Genomic DNA, 21497 nt, shown 5'->3' on the forward strand with positions numbered 1-21497 from the left:
TTCACTAGGTATATAAATGACATTTAGTATGTATGTTTTTAGAAGACAGGAACATTCCAACATAGCCCTTCAAAGAAAATGATAAAAATTTAGAAACAACTTCACTGTACTAGAGTGTTTTGGCTTTGAATTTGAGTGCTAGGTAGTTCCAACTCCCATTCTACCAAGATAAATATTATGAGAAAAAGATCAAAAGAACTGGATTTTATAAAAGACTTTGGAATCCAATTTCTTGGAAAACTCCTTAATATACTTAAGATGAAAGAAATCTCTAGTCATTTTCATCTTCTTTACAAGATTGTTTAAGAATGATTTCATCCCAGGTGCTAATCTCTCAAAAAAAAAAAATCCAACGGCAATTAACAGAAGCCAAAATGTCTAGATTTTTAAATGAGAAAATAAAAATAAAATACATACGTGATGGCAAAGATTATTGGACTTATACCTGAGAATTCAGCCTGTTCAACTGGGTTTGAGAAGTTTGATTAATTTGCTGTAGCTCCTCTTTTTCTTGATTAAGTCTTTCTCGGTCTGATCGCTCCTTTTTGAAGTCTTCTTCATATATTTGCACCTAGGAAATATTAACTTACTGTTACTGCTAGCTTCCTTTTCTCTTAAGCCATATAAATGAGTTCCGGAGAGGTGCTATCTGGGTTTGTCCAATCTGAGACATTCCTGTCCTCTTTTCATGAATATTTCTTTATGGTGGGGCTCTATCTTGATACATATTACTATAATTTTACCTTTCACTTTGTTTATAATGGCAGTTCTCAACTTTTTTCTCCTTGAGCATATATCAGAAATTCATAAGTAAAGTAATAACATGGATATTTTGAAAATAATTCTCCTCCCCAATTTTTTATTGCATATTCCACTATTGTGATGAAGCCTTGCTCCTCCCACCCCATCAGTGTTAAGTTTCACTGTTTTGGAGCAAATCATGCATCTCTAAAACAAGACTTTGATGTATAAATATTGCTTGAAGTTCTGAAAGAGTTTACTGACAATAGCTGCTAAGTGAAGCCACTAAGTACTGATAAGCCAAAGTTTCTAAATATAAATTATAAGTTTAGCACAAGATAGAAATGAAAGGCTCATGTATGTGGGAGAGCAAAGCATGTTTATTGAAAGATATTCACCAGAGTTGGCCTTTATAAGTAATTGTGGGAGTATATCATAAAAAAGAGTAACATTCTAGTGGAATGCCTCTCAAGAGGTACTCCAAATATTCCAGAAAAGTAATCAAAACAACCCCCCCAAAACAGATTTAATTATTGTTGTTTTAATTGGTGTAGTGTTGGCTGATGGCTTGGAGAGTAGAATGTGGAGTTATGAAAACAAACGAAACTTAAGAAATGAAGCAAAGGATTTCCTCTAAAACCAGATTTAAACTACAAATTACATGGGAACCTAGTAGCTAGATTTTGTCTATTAAAGTTAATGCACATTGCACCACCATCAGCAACAGTGCAACAAATTTTAACTAAAGGATTATCAATTTTAAGCCAATAATAATAGAACAAAATATAATAGGCAAGGGGGGGGAATTAAACATTTTGCATGGATCTAGATGCAGATATACATATTTAATTTCAAGGCTTTATTCACCAGAAGGTTGCAAGGGAACTATACCCAGCCAAGCTGACATTTTGTTTGGGGCTGTTTTTTTTTTTTTTTTTTTTTTTTTTTTTTGTTGAGAGCTGAGGTTCAAATCCAGACACAGTTAAACCAATGCTCTGTAAATAATTACCAGAGGCATCTGAAGTGGGAGAAGTCCATCTGATTAGAACAGATGGACACTCTTTATCAAACACAACACTGATAGCGATTTCATCACTTAGATGGCCGAGATTCGAGCTCAGTTTCTTTGTGAATTTAAATCCTTTAGGGTTTCAAGCAGCACTTGGTGATGTAATGATTGTGGGTACCCAATTAGAAATGTGCACAGTTAAAATGTGAATGCTGAAAGCTAGCAAAAGGGTCATACAGAAACGAAGGAGATGGATTCTGGTCTACTCTTGGGGTTTATGAGAAGAAGAATACCTGCCATTTTCTGTATCAAATACGAATTAAACCTTTACTGTAAACATGTGTAAGAGCAACTCTCTCGCATGTGCTGTACATTATATGGGAGCACTGAAGATGACTCAGGTGTCTGAACGTAAGCAATACCTTTTTCAGAGGAATCCTGGCTAGCGCCAGTGGTACTTTAGGGGCTGAGAATTTGGCAGTTTTAACACTCTGATTATATACTTATTCTTTCCATGGGTCTATTTTCAAGCTGTATATTTGATCCTGAATGTAATGAAGCAGATTATTTCAAACTGAGTTGATAGAAGAGAAAATCCAACTTTATGTCAAATGTCCTGAATTTTTTAGATTTATAGATAGGTTACTTCCTATGAAGTAATAACAATAAAGTAAATAACAACAACAATATCACAATTGCTCTATTCTTCCTTGTACTGCATCAGGAATCCTTGTAATTGGCACTTGTTCAGAGCAAAACAGCCAACAAGTCATACCCAGGGGCATCAGAAAATAATACTTCTTGTCTCTTTGTTCTGTGTCACCCTATCCCCTGCCCCTGCCATTGCTAACATATTACTGACAATGTGTGCTTCTGGGATTGGAATTCCTATATTTCCTGTACTTATCAATATCACTTTGAACTGTTCCAGCCCTTTGCTTATATTAGTTTATTTAACCTCTTACAGGAAAAGAGATGTGATATGCATGGGTGGCTCCTCAGCTAAGCCAGCTCCAGCTGGCTGAACTAAAATTAGACTCAAGTAGTTTAGGCAGTGCTATATCCCCACAGCCCTGTGTTGCTGGTGCATGCAGAAGCTTAGAGAGAGCATCCTTTACTCTTGTTGTGCACTTGGAAACAGTGAGTGAAGTTGGGTGAGTTAAGAGGAGGAAACCATTGTACATCAGTAAATTCCTAGGTGGTGCCATCTGTACATAGGGATAGATGAACAGACCTGGCTCTTCAGTGACTATGATCAGTGCAGAGTATTCCCTTTTAAACTGCCCTCATTGTTCAAAAGCCCAGAGGCCTGCAGCTACAGAATAATAGCCCGGCTGCTACCATTTTCTGAAAAGGTCCAGAGTTTGGGTTAATAGTGTCTTCAAAATAAATCATGTCTACATGAAACCCTGTAGACCCAGTGCTAATAGAATTTCACTAAAAGGTTAATTAGCATGCCCCCTTTTTAAGTGTATGATCTTGGGCGAGCCACTTAATCCATCTGAAACTTAATTTTCTCTTTTATAAAGTGTGAGAGTTGGACTAGCTTATCTATATTTTCCCATAAAGCTTTAAAATTAGGTAATTCTAATTAAAATACATGCAAAAACCTTTGACATGTTTTGAATAGGAGGACTTCCAGAAATGGCTAAAGCAGCATGAACAGTGGGCCCTAAGTTCTCCACATGACCGCTCCACTGTCAACTTCTCACCTGCTGTTTGAGAACTTCCATTTCTGTTCTCATCTCCTCATGGCTGCACTCCATTTCAGACTTCCCCAAACAGTCCTCAGGAGATGAAGAACACTCCATTTTCAAGGCATCCTGAAGAGCCTGTGTTATAAGATAAGCACACTGTTGACCTGAGAGTTGCCACATCATATGAATTTCTCTACAATTCTTACAGTCATCTCAAATGCACTCATAAGGTAGAATTTCATTTTTAATGCTACTTTCATCACTGAGTAACTTTCTTCATAAATGCATTTTTTTCAGAATTTCCGTCTTTTCTCCATGATGGTGCTTATGCTATTCAACTCTCATTGTTACTTGAGAAGGCTTTGGTGTTAGAGCCCCTTCCACCTAGCCAATCATGAGTGGAAAACAGATACATAGCCTTTCTCTAGAGTCTGCTTCAGTCAAATATATGCTCCATCAGTAAGGCTCAAACTTCAGGGAGCATCAGAATCACCTGGAGAGGTAGCAAACATGCCCATGCCTGGGCATTGCCTCCAAGGATCCTGAATCAGTATCTCTGGAAGCAGGGTCTGAGAATCTGCATTCCTCAAAAGCTGATGCTCCTGCTCTCAGATGACATTTTTAAAAAGAATATCATCATTGAAGTACAATTGTTTTACAATGGTGTGTTACTTTCTGCTTATAACAAAGTGAATCAGCTATACATATACATATACCCTTATTAAATGACATTTTGAATAATATATTTCTGCTATATAACCACGTCCCTTACAGGAGAGAGGGAAACTCACATAAATGGGAACCCAGGCAGATTCATTATCCATTGTTGTACGGTTCTGCTCTGTACTCCTTCAGCATAACATGCCTTGGCCCAGACACAGTCATATTTATTCTCCAATAAAACACCCATTAACCCACTAGAGGGTGGAGAGAGTGCTCTCCTTTCTTGACATGTAGTACAACTTGGTGTTTTCACCATGGGGTGAGGAAGTGAAGCAAATAAGAGACACTTAGATTTGCCAACCAGATCATCATCCTTACTCATAATTCCATGGCACTCTTACATATACTATACTTTTTCAGATTATATGAAAGACATTGTCTCTATTCTGAAGACTCTTGGCTCATGATGAGTTAAATAAAACGGCCACCAAAAATTGTGACAGACATACCTCATCCTGTTGTGGTCTCAGAGCCCACACACAATATGACTACTTGCTCATTATCAAATGAGTCCTCTATACAAATAGAAAAGGTTCACTTCCAAAGCTCCAAGACTTTACTGCCTCTGTATTTCTTTAGTAGCTTCAGTGGTGTTCATTTGATGATTCTATTAGTAACTCACTTCCCTGCATTACTATACAATATAGTCATAAGGATAGAAAAGAAAAGCAAATTTAAGGTCTTAAATATGCATAGTTAAGATTAGAAATTTCCTAATAGAATGTCTTATAGTTTAGCCTGATGTAAATATCATTTTTCAGGAAGTTGTAAGAAAAACAAGAACTTTTTTCTTCCTCCAAGAATTATTAGAGAACAGAAGTTGTTTAATAATTTATGTTTTGTTAGAATTTATTGCTAAGCTACATAGTTCTAGGTATTATCATAATAGTTATATTTTTAAAAAATGTGTCACTAGTAATAGAATCTAGGGTGGGGTGAGCCAAGTGAGTCAAGATAATCAAATATGCTGGTTCTATATCCTACAGCTATGAATAGACTACTTTTGTAGGTCTTGTAATATTTGAATTTTCTGATCTACCTTTCATGCTATTCAGACCTCTAGAAATTTTCCAAATGAGTCATAAATGAAAGGTGAGTCTAGTAGACATTTATTCCATCTTGGGGTTTTCCAACTTCCTTGAACAAACACCTGTAACCTACTCCAGAGCAGCAGTTTACCATAAGCACAGATATACTAAACAGATCTACCCATCTCACAATGGCAAGATGTCAGACACATCAATTTTGCCCATGGGTGGCCCTGGTTGACTAGCCTCAGGTAATTTCTCTCACTTTGATCAAACATCTGGCTTCTCTGTCAAGAACCTGATGAAAACAATGCCCTTAGGTATCTCCCTCAAAGCAAATAAGTAAAATTCAGTACACATAGTTGTGTGAACTTCTGAAAACCATATGTTAATTGCTAAGGTGACATGCTACCAATTTCTGCTGAGACCGGGTCAGAGGCAGTGGGTTTGTGCAAGCAGAGTGGACCCCAAATTTCCATGCTGTGATGAATGGTGTGCACAATTAGCTACCCAAATCATCATTTTGAGTAACTTCTATTTATTACAGTGGTAAAAGAGAACAGAAGAAAAATCTATACTGTAAAATAATAATTTCTTACATTTCATTAGACACTAATACTAAATGAGAAAAAACCTAAATGAGAAAAAAATCTCTTTGCACTAAATAAGAAAAAATGAGAAAAAAAAATCTCTTTGTAGCTCACCACTTTCTATCTATGTTTTTAAAGTGACAGTTGAAGGTATAGATGTGTGAGATGAAATCTTTTCTGGCTTAAAGTACTTTTATTTTTTCTTACTACTCATAAGTAATGTGTTATTCCTATTAAAGCATGAATCTCAGGGCCAAAATTGGCTACTGAACATATTATGTACCAGCAAATTACATTAATTAGTTAATTCATCCATTCATCCAGTCAACAAATATTTAAGAACATATTATGAGCAAGGCCCTGTTCAAGGCACTTGGAATGTAGCAGTGAACAAAATAGAGAAACTCAGGGCCCCATTATGACTGTTGTCTTTGTGAGTCCCTTCCTCCAAATAAATATGTAGTAAAATTATATATTATAATTGCATTCTTACAAAGATGAATATGTTAATATTAATAGGAAAATGTTTTTTCAACCTCATACTTTAGTTTTTTTCCTCTGACTTTAAGAGAAATTAAGCATATTAATGGGCCACTATAAGTATTGTGGGCCCTCAATACTGTGTCCACCTTGCCTAGGAGAGAAGTCTGCCCTGCAAATATCCTGCCCACATGGAGCTTATAATCAAGATTGGGAGACAGGAAACAATTAAGATAATATATATGAGACATTATGCATATACTAGAATGCAATGAATTCCAAGGAAATATTAAAATAGGAAATATTAGAAGTGGCGTATGTAATTTTAATTAAGATAACCAGAAAAATCCTCTTTGAGAAGATGACAAGCTCTGAATTTTACTCAAATTAATTTTTCTCATTGAGATTTTATGATTAAATCATGAGTTTTAAAGTTTTTACTAATTTAGAAAAATTTTCTATAAACACACCTACACAAAAATGAAGGTTATACATGGGTTTGAGTAAAAAACAGAGTTCTTGGCTGTTTTAATTTCTACAGGCTTTATATCCTTGTGCCTACATTTATAGAAATAGAGAACAGAAGAAAACTGATAAGTAATAACATATCAAAAATGGGAGAGATTTCAAATATAATCTCAATTAATGTCAGTTCCTCTAATTCATTTGCAAAGGATTTCCAGCAGTGATTAAGACAGAAAATTCATTTGCCCTGAATTTGTATCTCTGAACATTGTTTTTCTCTCTTAAACGACAGATAAGTACATTGTTTACGAAGTCAATCTCCAATTTCTCATTTTCTCCTGAAAAATAACTTGCCCCATAAATAGATCAAACATAGCATCACATTTGTAAAGCACCCTGTCAACCATACAGGCATATAGTTAACACTTTGGGGATATTTAAGTTACACCTCTGAACACTACTTAACTACAAGATGGCACACGGTCCCAAAGGCAAGCACTGAGCACGTGTTTAAGGCCAGTCAACCACCTACTCTTTTTTTAGAAGATAATTTCTGTCACTTTGGTCAAGAAATATCTAGCCTGAGAGATGACCATCTCAACTCAACCATGTACTACAAGTATTACTATGGTCCACATACGACGTGGCTCTTGAAAAAGTCAACAGCAAAGGATTTAATTTTTTTCCCTGAACAAGTCAGCGATCCCTCCCCCCAAGAGAATTAAGGTTTAGTCCATTAAAACAACACACACACACACACACACACACACACACGTCGTCCTTTTGCAGCAATTCACAGGTAGCTCCTTTGAATAGTTGTTGGAGCAAAGGCATTAAATCACCAGCATTTTCTTAATAGACCTACACAGTACTCCCCAAGCCCCCATTAAAGGTGAGTTTTAGGCTTTTTCTCAGGAAGGCCGCCATCTCATTTTTGGATTTGGCATTTAGCCTGCTTCCATATAGTCTGTATTACACTCAGCAGCTCCACAGTGATGATTTTAAAGAGCAGCCTGTTTTCCTCAGGAAACTTTTGCGGTTGATCAAGAGATAACGCTACTATTCGCAAACACCCACTTGCTTTATGTGGTTCTTTGAACTACCAAAAAAAAAGTTCTTACTCTCTTCTATACTTTCTCCTTATCTCTTTCTTTAATGACAATTCTTTGCAGAGACATGAATTCCCAAAAAAATTCTTAGCCAAGTATGGCTGAACGAAGCAGATAGGAGTGATTTATGCAGTTACAGAGACCTCCGTGCAAGCCCCCGAGACTGAGCTGCATTGCAGTGTGGATTTTGCTGTGAGCCTCAGCCCAGAAAGTGCTCTTTATACAGAAACCTCTCATTTGGTCTCTCCAGCTTCACCTGGCCTGATACCTTATTGAGGCGTTTTATTTCACATTCAAAATGTTGTTTCTTCTGGTTCGCGAGAGCGTTTTTTTCCTTCAAAAGCTTATTCTCTCTCTTCAATTCATGTAATTCTTCATTTAGGCTCTCCTTTTCCTTCTGAAGTAGAAAGCAAGAAAACAAATTCAAAATCAATAAAATTCAGATGAGACGATATTGTAGGAATACTTCTGAAATAAAAAACAAACAAACAAACAAAAAACAGGACCTGCTAGATTTTCACTTAACATTCCATTTGAGCAATAATCTCTGGGTGGAGGTCAGGATGAGGATAGAAGAAATCTTTATGTTATCCTTACTGCTACTAAGTTTTGTGACCCCAGAACAAGCTATCAAAATCCCCACTCCTCACTTTCAAGGGTCAAATGGGTCTGCAGAAAAAGGTACTTGCTATGCACTCTTACAAGGTGATGAAAGAGTGACTCACTAAAAATAACTGAAAGTTCTAATATGCAAAGTGTCATTGCAACAAAAAATACCAAATATCTCAAAGCCTAATCCTGCATCATTCAGGACTGGTGAGAGACAAAGAAGAGGATAAAAGATAAAACCTCAGGCAACAAGACATTTCACCACAGATAATTATTCAGAGCACTGTATTGTTCTGATGATTACTTTTAAAAGGTAGAGATGAGCTAGTCCAACTGACATCACTCCTCCACTTTTCAGATCACCTTCAAGGAATCCAGTGTTTTAAGTAACTGAAGCAAGGTCAGTGGCTTAGACAATAACAGGCTCTGGATTCAGACAACATCTGCCTCCTATCTCTTAATTTTATATTCTGGACAGTAAACTTTTTGTGGAGTGAATTGAATTTTTAATGAGACTGCAGTTTTAACCCCGTAAAATAAACATTCTGGAATTTAGGTAAATCAAGATGAGGAAATAGCGAAGATATACGTTAAAGTATATTATTTTAATAGCTAATATTTCCCATCACAATGATTAAAGAAATCTACTTTAGGTGAGTCGTTTTCTTTAAAAGTGAAAACACTTCTCTTTGCCTTTGTTTAAACAGAAGAGGTCCATGTGTACACATAGAAAATGTACCAATCTTTTTCTAACTTAGCATAGTTTAAGAGAAAATTATTTCCACAAGAAGATGGTCCCAACTGCATAGGGAAAAAATTACCATGATTCCTGTGCTGCATGTAAATGGAACCGAAAGGGACTCTTATCTTACGTGGCAGAAAGGGAGTTGCTAAGCAAGGAAGGGAACTTGAACTGATGATGTCTGCACTGATTTGTGACATTGCCTTAAGATTTGTGCACGTTTTAAAATACAGCTGCTGCATCACAATATTAGTCACAAGACTTCACCTGAGAAAATCTACCCTTCTCGTTCTTTCCTAACATGCCTGAAAAAAATGAGAGGCCATTAGAGCTCAAGGGCCTCCTCCCATTTTCTATAAATCCATGAAGTCCCATAACTAAAAGTAAAACCGGGAGTCTATTTTAAGAGAGGCCATCACCTCAATGGCCACCTTCTAGTTCTCAGGAGGATTAAAGGGGCCTTCCAATCTGGAGACTGGGCTCAAGTCCCATTTTTCCATGTGCTACATTATCGACATTAAGTCATCTAAGCCTTACGTCTCAGCCTTCTCATCTCTAAAACGGCAAAAATAAAAGTTTCCTCACAGATGGGCTGAGGATGTTAAATGAGACGATGAGGGTGAGATACTTTTCAAAAATGTTATATTTTTAAGATGACAAAAGTAATACTTATTTGTAAAGCTCTCTGTAAGCTGAAAAGCAGCTGTACAAATACAAGGAATTGTCATATTATCAACACTGGTAATAAAAATGATCAGTATGAGTAAAAGCAAAAACGCAAAATGAATTTTCTCCTAGGCTGCAATGTCGGAGAAAGATACCCCAAAGCCCTGGCTCAGTTCTCCCCGCGGGTGGAGCCGGGCAAATTAAGGTCTGCCTGTTTGCGCGACAAAGAAGGAAGTGAGCCGGGCACCTCCCGCCTTCTGATTCTAGAGAAGTGGCCCCTATTTTTGGCTCTGGGGACTTGCGTAACCCGTACACCCTTGCCCATCGGTCACCACTCTGCAGAGGGTTGATTTGAATCAACGGTTGGTTCTCAACCGTCTGGAGGCAGGGGACCCCCCCCTACCCGCTACCGCGCGCTCCTGGGGGCGGGGAGGTCGCTCCCCGATCCCCGCCCACCTCCTCGCGCTGCTGCAGGTCGCTCTCCCTCTGGCTCTGCTGCAGCGCCTTCTCCAGCGTGCCTAGGAAGCTTTCTGCGGCGTCCAGTTTCGTTTTCAGCCCTGCGACCTGTAGAAGTGGTTCACAGACAGCTGCAGACACCTCGCCTGAAGCCCACAACCCCCTGGATTTATTCCCAGCCTAAGCACCCGGGGACAGAACTGGCTCAGTCTTGGACATCCCCTAGGGAGTGGCTCTTCTTTCCACCGCCCCAAACCAAGATCGGGTCTTTTGCTTTTAAAAAGAAGTTTCCTCTACAAGAAAAAAAAGCAAACACCAAAACGGCCTCCAGCCTCCTTTCTCTAGAGCACACCACTTTCGAGGAAATAAACCCGTAGACCTTACGGGAGCCTTCTAGGCTTGTCATTCTATCCTCAGCTTGCAAGGTGTGCCTCATCTGATCTGAAAAGGACAGCGAAGGATAGGGGATAAGTGAATATGCCTACCTTGCCGAAAAAAAGACATGACCTTTAACTCATCAGTAACCTGCAGCATTTGACCTGCTACTAAATGCCAAATTAGTCGTCTGAGTGACAAGGGTCCAGTGAGAAAAGCCTTAGGGACAGGCACTTGATCAAAATGGGAACTGTGACCATTGTTAACCCTGGGTCTTCATGCAGCTGCAAGCCATTCAGGAAGGCAGCTTAAACAATTTTCTCTGGGATCATGTGCTTTAAAATTTGGAGATCCCAAAGCTGTCCAGACTGAATATTGTAAGGTGGCTTGACCATGGCCTGGTGTAGTGAAACGTTATCCTGCTCTTTCCAAATTTAATACTCTGAGTATCAAAATGAGGAAGAAAAGAGCAATACTAATGTATTACTCACTTGTGGTCAAGTTTCTTGATTCTGAATTATTTTGGAGAGTTTACCTTCTCTTTCCTCTCTTTTAGAACATGGAAAGGTTTTAAATTATAAACTGACTTTTACCCTTTAAAATATATTTCCTCCCCCAAGAATTCTTTCTCACCAAAGCAAAAGTGTCTTGACAGAGAACATGCTTTGGAGAGAAGGGATTCCCCACTTCCCCTCACACTTTCGCTGTTAACACTGCTTGTCTCTTTTTCTGTGGAAAACAGCTTATGCTATAACGAATTAGAGAAGTAGCCTTGCATAAAAATATGAACTTTAAGCCATTTCTCACCTCACATATAACCTTGTGTTTTTATGGCTGCTAGTAACAAAGCTGAGGCCAGGATACTGTGTGAGCTATGATAAATGTGGGCAAGAACTCTAGAGACAGCACTGGGGGCTATATTTAGTACCTTTCTTTTGCCATGCTTAAGACAATTCACTGACACATTCCTTCGTTCATTAATCTTCAGTACGGAGAGGCCAATAATGCACTCAGCACCCTCCCCCTCATCATTTTACAACAGACAGCTGGCTACCCACAAATCTCCTGCAGTTGAAGTCAATGAGAATCTTCACATACTTGTCTCCCCCAGATTACCGATTGAAAGCAAATACCAAACAGAGAGGTGTTTACCTTTCTTTCATATAACTCTTTCATGCTTCTAAATTGCTGATCCCATTGCTGGTTAACTTCCAGGAGCTGAAATGATTAAAGTTTGGTAAAGCAACAAAGGATTTTGCCCATTTGGAAATTTAGCCAAAATGAAATCACTTTTCGAGGCTACTAAGGCTTTGGAAGCCATGGGTGAAGACAGTATTCCTTCCACCAAGTTCTGGTAGATCTGGGATAAGTTAATTGAACACATTCGCCTTTCATAATTGGTTCACATATGAAAAACTATTAAGCCTTAGGTATATCTTGACTAGCCAGTTGAACAGTTTATTAGCAACTTCTAACTTTGCTTAGTTATTTGAATTTTCATCTTCTTGTTTAATCTAACCAGAATCTGATAAAAAATTGTAAGTATTAATGGTTTTATCTAAGGGTTATTAATATTTATTTGAAGGGCCTTTTTTCAAACCTTTCCATATTTTTATGTGCTTACATTATTATAATGAAATATTTCTTCTAGCTTTTTAAAGGTAGAATTTATATTAAAAAATTCCAAGTTCAATTAACTGATAATCATTTGCTTGCAATACTGTGTTTTTTTTTTTAAATCGGTACATGATTTGTATTATATACTCAGCTAATGGATAATATCACCTTTTTGAAAGCATAGCTTTTTCAGGGAATAATAGTTTTGTCGTAAGACAATATTTAGAAACAATTTAGGCTGCAAACAATTTGAAAGTTTTAAAACTGTGTGCCAAATAGATGAAAGAAAAAACACTAAGACCTGTTTTCAGTTTTCTTGTAAGGGAAGTCCACAATTTTCCACATTAAGAGAAATTCCAACACCAATAAATATGGGACAGACATGGAGAAGAGTGTCACAATGACTAAAATGTAGCAAGACTTTCTCTCAATAACAAAACAAAATATCTAATCCGGAGTGGCAGTTGTGAGGTAACTCTTATGCTGGAAATAGATATGACTATTTAGTATAAGACTATATAATATTATTATGTAAAGATCCCTGATCTGTTGTTATTTTAGGGACTAACATTTCTATGCTATGGTAACATTACTCTGCTATAGTTCAGTAATTTTCCAGAAGGGCACACTATTTTATGCAGTATCAAAGAAGGGTAGAGGAAACCATAGAAGAAAACACGAAGGCTCTAGCATAGAAAATGATTTTGAAAAGGAATTACAAAATTGACAACAGAGTGCCAATTGTTAACTTTTTACCTCTTTCTCTGTCAAGGAGAATAAAGAGATTCTAATATTCATTAAACTCAGAAAAACGGAACTCAAAATAATATCCATCACATTCCCAATGACACTTTAAAACAAATTTCTTTTATGATAATGCTTAACCCCTTAACCCCTGTTGGTCAGATGCCCAACTCATGAAGTCATAGCACCTAATCAATGATACAATAAAGCCTCTGACAGTTTGAGTTTCAAGGTGTGTCAAGTGCCCAGCATAAAGGGCACAGATGATAAGCTCACCTAGCCCATGTGGAGGAAATGTCTAAGTTTTGAAAAAAATTAAGATTATAATTATTGGATTTATGGCTTTGTCATTTTTATTCATTTGCACAAGCACTGAGAGACCGAGTAAGAGATATCTAGGTGAATAAGAAAGAAGTATTTGCTCTCAAAATAATGCAGTCCAGTATCCTTAAGATAAATACTATGACCCAATAACAAAAATAAAAGGCACTAGGTGCCTATTTTATTCTCAGCATTAATCCACGGCACATGTTGCTTCAACTAATATTTCAAAATTACCTCTTTTCTCTGTTTTTCCAGGCACCTTATCTTTTGTTCAAGGGAATTTGTTAAGTTCTTTCTTCTCAATGATTGAGTCCACTTAAAAAAAAAAAAAAAAGAAAAAGAGTGAAACAGAATAGTCTATAAACAGGAGAAATTCTTCTCTTCACAAACTCTCATGTTGTAATTCATAAAAATATTTTAGCAATAATAATGCTCACACCATCGTCCTTCAAAGAGACCTGTTGATGAAAAAACTTTCTATTTTAGACTCTTTTATATGAATTAAGTACCAAAATAATTCTCTAATAAATTACAAATGTATCTATATAATGGGCAAGCAAGAAATTAGGGTTTTATGAATTTGGATTTCAATCCTTTTCCAAAAAAATGAAAATTCAGAGTAGAATGTATATAGAAATCAGGTAAGTTTCATGGATATATGTTAGGTATTTACCTGGTAAACATTTCTAAAAAATCATTTTTGTACACATACCCATGATCTGAAGAGTGGCCCTGGCAAAATTCAGAGAAGTGATAGAAACACCAAGAAAAAAAGACCAACACACTACAGTTAAATGGCAACAAATTGATTCTGAAACAATAATACAATAAATTAACTACCTCAATGAACATCATTATGATTATGTTATAGAGGTGGGCATAGATTATCTGGTATTTTGTAATTTTCACCAGCCCTTTGTATAAAGCTACTAGGTGACAAATTTAGATTAATAATAAATCATTGGTATGGTGAAAAATCAACCACCTTTCTTTTCAGTTTTTTTTAAAAAAATATTATTCATTTAAAGAAAGCACAAAAGCTCTGGAAACTGCCTGACATCTGTCTAAATTGACCATCAACAAAGTTCTCTTAAGTACTGTTTTCTCTGTTTTAATTCAATAGTCTTAAAACCATGCATGGCTGAGTCATATAAGTAATACAATGAATGGGGTGATGAGGGTCGTCCCTAAATCTCCTATTCAGTTTCAGGCTCAATAGCTATTGTGGACCACAAAATTGCTTAAGGGTATTCATGAACAATTAAGAAATATTTTCAAAACATGTTGGTCTTTGCCACAAACGTTACAGGAAATGCTGTTTTGCAATCATCATAGGATTTCAAGGACTTTTTTCATTAGAAATGATTTATAAAACTATTTTGTATCTTTTCTCTATTTACCTTTGTCTCACAATGTTTTAGGATTCGAGGGTATTATATACCTCTATAGATGCTGTTCTTAGTTTTCTTAGCTACTTCTTATTCAGATCCATGTGTAACTAAGACTGCATTTAAAAAGAGACATTCTTCTGTAGGTCAACACAATCAGAATGATTATACCTGCTTCTGACCTCACGGTGGTTTAGCCCAGTGCCAGAAGTGACATCAATTTCCAGGTGACAAGTATGTTGGGTCCTGCAATTGAGATTTCCCTTTTTTAGGAAGACTTCCAAGGGATTGGACTTACCCTGGATCAACACAGGCTAAATATTAGGCATCTCTGATTTGGAGAATGCTGTAAGCCAACCCTACTTAGTGTGTCCTGAGCTCTGTGAAGCAGAGGTTTGGTGAAACTGGATTCTAGACCAGTGGTTCTCACCACTAGAGCACATCAGAATCACCCTGGGAGCTTGCTAAACATAGGGCACCCTGAACACTGATCAGAATTTCTGAAAGGGAGCCATAGCACCTCTTTCTTCTTTTTAATAGACTACTTTTTAAAGCAGCTCTAGGTTCACAGAAAAATTGAGTGGAGAGTATAGAGATTTCCCACATACCTATTGCCCCAACAAATGGGTAGTCTTCCCCATTATTGGCACCCCCCATCAGCGTAGTATATTTGTTAATAGATGAGCCTACATTGACACATCATTATCACCCAAATCCACAGTTTACATTAGGGTTCGCTGTTGTATATTCTATGGATTTAGATGAATGTGTAATGACATGTATCTATCATTTGTAGTATCATAGAGAATAGTTTCACTGTCTTAAAAATCCTCTGTGCTCCACCTATTTATCCCACCTCTATTTGTAAATAAATATCACTGATTATCATGAGTTACACTAAAGTTCAAGATTCCTCCATTCCATACCATGCTTCGGAATATGAATTTTAGGTCCTCAAACAGTCTTTTTTCTATTTGTGATATAGACCAAAAAAACCCCAAAATCTGTGACCAACAAATATTTGTATGACCCTACTTTCTGGGAACCTAGATTAAGAGTAATCAGATAGTATGCATTTTTTTCCATATATAATTTTCTCTGGAAAAGAATTATGAAATATTTTGACCCTTGATTTTCTTATAAATGAGGTATTTTTAAATAACTTTATAAAAATCATTTATAAAATGATTTAGTAAAGATATTAAATCTGCAAGACAAAGAAAGCACAGCAATAGGTATGGCTTATAAGTCAAAAATGTATCACTAAGGATTTATCTGAGGATTAATCAACATTTTACCACCATTCATATGTCTTAGGTGTGCGTTAAAATGAAAGAAAATCAATTAAATACAAAGTTTTGGGGAAACTTTTCACTTGTTTTTGCTGTGCTTCCCAGTTGCTAATAAAGGCATAGAAAGATTTTTAGTCACTGGTCCTTCTAAGGGCTCATTTAAGAACATTTATTCCCTATAAAATGTAATCTGTGTTCAAAGTATTTGGACCTTGATTTCTCATTTACCCTACCTAATAACCAGACCAACTTCTAAAAGATCCAAGTTCTGAGACTGCTAAATTAAATACCTAAATGTACCAAAAAGTCTCAGTTTCCTATTATATCTTAGTTATCTCTAAAAAAATCTTTAAGAAAGCACTTTCATTCATTCATTCAATTAATAAGTATCTGTTGCAGTAACCAGTAACAGAACAATGACTGTGGTATTAATTACGTATATAGAAGTATTTTACCATAGATACTCTATTGCTATAATAGCTTTTATTTCTAACCACACAAATATAATATTCTTTTTACATTTTACATTAAACCAGATTCCTTGAAATCAAGAGCAAAATATGAAACACATAGAATTAAAAAACTGACAGGACAAGATTTTATTTCTCACTTTGTAAAAGAAGAAATGTAGCTCAGAGGTGTCAAAGGAAATGTAACTAGTCACCTAGATATTTTTCCTTTGTTGAATAACATTCTTGAAATATATAGAGCAGATCTTAGCTAAAGAAAGCAAACTAGCCATTTCTACTCTTATTAATCATTGCATAATTCACCATTAGCAATGCTGTTGATATATATGGTCAATTCATCCCCTAGAAATGCGTTCTTACCTCTGCATGCTCAGTAGAACTTTCTGTACCACTCATTCTAGTTGTGCACTGTAGGAAATGTGCCACGGAAGCTGGTTTTCCTGGAGTCTTGGAGAGCAGAAAGAAAAAAGCAAAGAAAATATCTCTTAATGGTTTATTTTAAAGTCAGAGCAAATATATATATATAATTTTTAAAATACCACACAAATAGTTAACTGATGATAGAAAATAATAGCAACAGTTTTTCACTGAAAATGTACAGCAGTGACTCTGTATGTGAATTATACAGAATAAGATTAAAAGCACAGCAAGTGTGATTATAACTTTTCTTCTCTTCCAGATAGGGATTTCCCAGGATGTCTCAAGCTGCAGGCTGTGACTAACACACAAGGCAGATAAGCCTTGCTATGGTATGTAAATTGCCATTCTTCCCTTACTGGCAGTTTCTCCCACTGGAGGAAGAAGTTACCACAGAAAGCCTAGGCAAGCCAAGTCTTTCCTCAGTAGACAAGCTGCCGTAACTTCACTGTATTTCCAGATCAATTAGGTAACTGCTGACTTTTTGACAGCCCAGTTCCTTGCTTCCCTAAGGGAAGGATTTTCTGGCAATGCCTTATACATGTCAGCTTAGCTGTGCAGAATTTAATGAGTCATATGAAATTCTCATGGAACTAAAAAGAAAATAATTCATTACAAAGTTACCGGGTATTGTTCGTAAAACTAATCTTCCATACTGGCAGGAAGTTTAAACTTCGTTCTCAAGTTTAAAGTCTCAAGACTGTCTTTTCCATAGGTTGTCCACATTTTCTCCATGATCCCATGGAAGTAAAATCTTTGCACTAACATTTAGCTTTAATGAGTTGGCTTGTCGTTTTACAGGGCACTGAGATAATGGAGCACATGATAAGTAGGGCAATTATACTCCAATAAAGATGTTAAAAAAAAAAAAGCACAGAAAGCAGATGTTTGGAGCTACACAGATGGGCCGTGATAGAGCAGAAGACCTCATTCTTGACTTGGAGGAGAGGGAACAGGAGAAAAGGCAACAATATAGAAAGGAAAGAATGTGTTGCTGAAAGGAGAAAAGGAAGAATTTAGTCAATCACTTAATTTACATTTTTCTTTAGACCTCCCTATTTGATATCCACATATATGTAGGATAAATCCTAAAACTCCTTAAATTCAGATTCTTTAAAAGGGAATGAACGGGTGGCTAAGATTTGGCCCTCCTTTTTCTCCTTTAGATCTTCTACCCATCTCCAATTCTTGGGCTCCAGACGAACTGAATTCCCTCTGCTTCCTGAACTGGTCCCACCCCCTGATATCTGTGGCTCTCTCCACCTGGAGTGTGTGTGTGTGTGTGTGTTTACTTTCTGCTGGTTTCTTGGTCTGTTCGGGGGGTACACTTGAGTGAAATAGAATGATATTTCCTTAAGGCAATATCCAAAAATACAAGTGGGAATGAAATTGTTCAGAGTTCTAAAGGTAAAACTTATGACTCACATATGATTTGATTTTAGGGAATATAAGTAGGGATTTCCTGGAGACTGACACTTCATTAACAGTAAAGTCTACTCATCAGAAAAGAATAAAAAAGACAATAACGTAAAAATATATTTTTTCCCTCCCAATCCCTGCTGCAAATACACACACACACACACACACACACACACACACACACATACAACATAATTATATATGGTTCAAGTTTCCCTTCAGCCTTATTTGTGTATTTGGTAATAATAACCCAGTGGATGTGTTAACACTGACCTAAAGAAATGGTTAGAAAGAACATTTTCTGGCCAGGCACTGTCATCTTTGGGTCCCCTCTGTATGGGTATCCTGTTGCACATTCATTGTTGTAGCCCATCATGATGTGAGTGATTCTACTGAATGGAAATCCTGTATCTTTGCATTTTTTATTATAATTTTTTCCCCTCTTTTTCTGCTATGGCAGTTTAACAACAAACAGATTTTCTTTTAGCTCCAGAGAGCCATGTGGTGATTTATGAATAAACAATAACTCTTCTGGAGTGTCCCAAGTTCAGTTTGAGAAAAAAGGAATTTGCATTAGTACTGTCCTAGGAATAAACTGGATATTTTCTGTTACATATGCCCTCTTCACCTCACCTCCATCCCTTTCACATATGCTATATACTTTAAGAGTTTGGCTTTTAGTCAAGCTTTGTTTCATGAGAAGTCTCACTAGCTGCAATAACTTTCAGAGAAATGGACATGTCACTCCATGTTTCCAAAGTGATTTTGAAGAGTCCTCATTTCTCAAGTGACTAAAACAATCTCTAGAGGAAAATAACTAACAGAGGGAAATATGGTGAAGTAAAGGACCAAGGAACTACCGGTCAGTGGTCTGTAACTATCATTCCGGTTGATGATAATGCTCTCAAAATTAGTTCAAGAGAGATCATCACATTTCTATACATGCTTGGAGGTGTTCTTTGGCAGGTAAAATAAACATGGCTTTTTCTTTAATATCCATTTAGGATGGGGGTTAAAAAACCTCCTTTGCTTCCTGAATCTATTTGCATAGATTTTTAAGTGTATGTGCTATCTAGATAGGAGACAGTGTACGTAGTGGTGACTAAACATCTGACTCTAGAGTCCAGTCATCTGGATTCATATCTCAGCTCTACCTTCACTGCTTGTAAATCTGGGGATGATGCTTAAGGTCCTTAAGTCTCAACTTCCACATTTGTAAACTAGGGATAGTAGAGGTGTCTTCTTCCTGGGGTTGCTGTCTGTGATAATACATAGAAGAGATTAGATGTTAATAATAATATGACCTTAAAGATAGGGACCATCAATCATTTACACATCACTTACTATGCACATGGCACTAAGTGGGTTCCAAAGGAAAATAAACAAAAGTAACAAAAGCTCCTACTTCTAATGAAATTTACATATCTATAAATAAATAAATAAATAAATAAATATATATATATATATATATATATATAGAGAGAGAGAGAGAGAGAGAGAGAGAGAGAGAGAGAAATGACTGTAAGAATTCAGAGAGAGCTCATTCAGAGCTTTAATCATTATTGCAGGATTTGGAATATCTGCTGGGCCTTGAAGGCTGGATAGGATTTTCATAGATGGTGAGAACTGAGATGTATTATTGTAAGGGGAGCAACTTAAATGAAACCGAGATGGACAAGCCTAAATATGAAGGATTATAGCAAGCTCAGTGTAACTAGAGGGGGGCTCATGTGGTCTATCTAAAGTCGATTTGGATCAAATTGTGAAAGGCTTTTAATTTCAGGCTAAGAAATTTTAAGTTTATTGCATAGGTCATGGGGCACTTCTAAAGACCCTTGAGGAAAGGAAGTATATGATCAAAGTGGCTTTTTAGTAAAAATAAACCTGGCTATGCACATTATGTACTAAATGGGTTAGACTGACAACTGCAATACCACTTAATAGATATTATCAAAAGTAATATTTGAAATACTTAACATCTCATGGTAATCAAAATATTTAATAGTCAGTTCACCTGGGGCACTCAGAATGAACCACACCTCTGAACTCCAGACACCTATATTAATTGCCTACTCACCATACCTGTTTGGTTGCTTAATAGGTACCTCCTTATCCACTTATATAAAAGCTATTTCTTGATCTTCCCTCACAAAACTTGTCTTCCTCATCACAATGACAAATTTCATGCTCTGGACTAAGAACTTTGGAGTGATCCTTGACTCCTCTTTTTCCTCACAGCTTATACCCGATCTATCTGAACATTTTTTAGTCTCTCTATAAACATACACAAAAAGGAGAGCAGCATGTTGCCACAAGAGCCTAGAGACTTCCCCGTTTAAGGAGAGAGCGAAATAAAGGTGCAATTTTATAAATTTTCAAAATGGAAACTTTAATGATTACTTCCTGACTTTATTCACATGAAAAAAAATTTTTTTTTTTTTTGGCGATACGCGGGCCTCTCACTGTTGTGGCCTCTCCCGTTGCAGAGAACAGGCGCCGGACGCGCAGGCTCAGCGGCCATGGCTCACGGGCCCAGCCGCTCCGTGGCATGTGGGATCTTCCCGGACTGGGGCACGAACCCGTGTCCCCTGCATCGGCAGGCGGACTCTCAACCACTGCGCCACCAGGGAAGCCCTCACATGAAAATTCTTAAGAGAGCATCCTGTAGTTACTGACATCTGTCTCTGTGTCAAATCCTAGTTCCATCCTTTACTAGATATGTGACCTTGGGCAAGATGCTTAGCATCTTTGCATTGATCAAGCCACCATCATCTCCTACCTGGATTATTGCAATATTATTGCAATGTTCCTTGCTTCCCCTCTTGCTCCTTTCTCATCTATTCTCAGCCCAGTAACCACTGTGGATCTTTAAAATATGTCATTTCGTGTCACTCCTCTGCTCAAAACCTTTCAATGGCTTCCCATCTCAGAGTGAAAGCAAAACTCTTTATAGTGGCCCACAGGGTACTAGATACTCTAGCCTGTGCCCCTCTGACCTCTTTCTCAGTATCCTCCTGTTTGTTCACTCTACTCTATGTCCTGGCCACACTGCTGGTCCATGAACCTCTCGTGTGCACTCCCTATTCTGTCCGCTCAGAACTATCTTTCTCCTAGATAACCTCATGGCTCATCCCAC

The 21497-nt window shown here is 37.0% G+C and overlaps 1 protein-coding gene across 1 annotated transcript in view; it reads right to left on the reverse strand.

Annotated features, from left to right (window-relative positions):
* TNIP3 (TNFAIP3 interacting protein 3) overlaps nt 1-17014 on the reverse strand; it is a 34869-nt gene extending 17855 nt beyond the window's left edge. Inside the window, exons 1-7 of the mRNA XM_081250817.1 lie at nt 16886-17014; nt 13610-13690; nt 11843-11908; nt 10316-10495; nt 8111-8239; nt 3463-3582; nt 446-571 (exon numbers count right to left, since the gene is read on the reverse strand). Coding sequence (XP_081106943.1) covers nt 446-571; nt 3463-3582; nt 8111-8239; nt 10316-10495; nt 11843-11908; nt 13610-13690; nt 16886-16921 — 738 coding nt within the window. The 5' untranslated portion in view covers nt 16922-17014. The remainder of the gene's footprint in view (nt 1-445; nt 572-3462; nt 3583-8110; nt 8240-10315; nt 10496-11842; nt 11909-13609; nt 13691-16885) is intronic.
* Between the last annotated feature and the right edge of the window lie 4483 nt (nt 17015-21497).

Source organism: Mesoplodon bidens (genome assembly GCF_964165515.1).
Source record: "Mesoplodon bidens genome assembly, chromosome: 1".
NCBI classification, from domain to species: Eukaryota; Metazoa; Chordata; class Mammalia; order Artiodactyla; family Ziphiidae; genus Mesoplodon; species Mesoplodon bidens.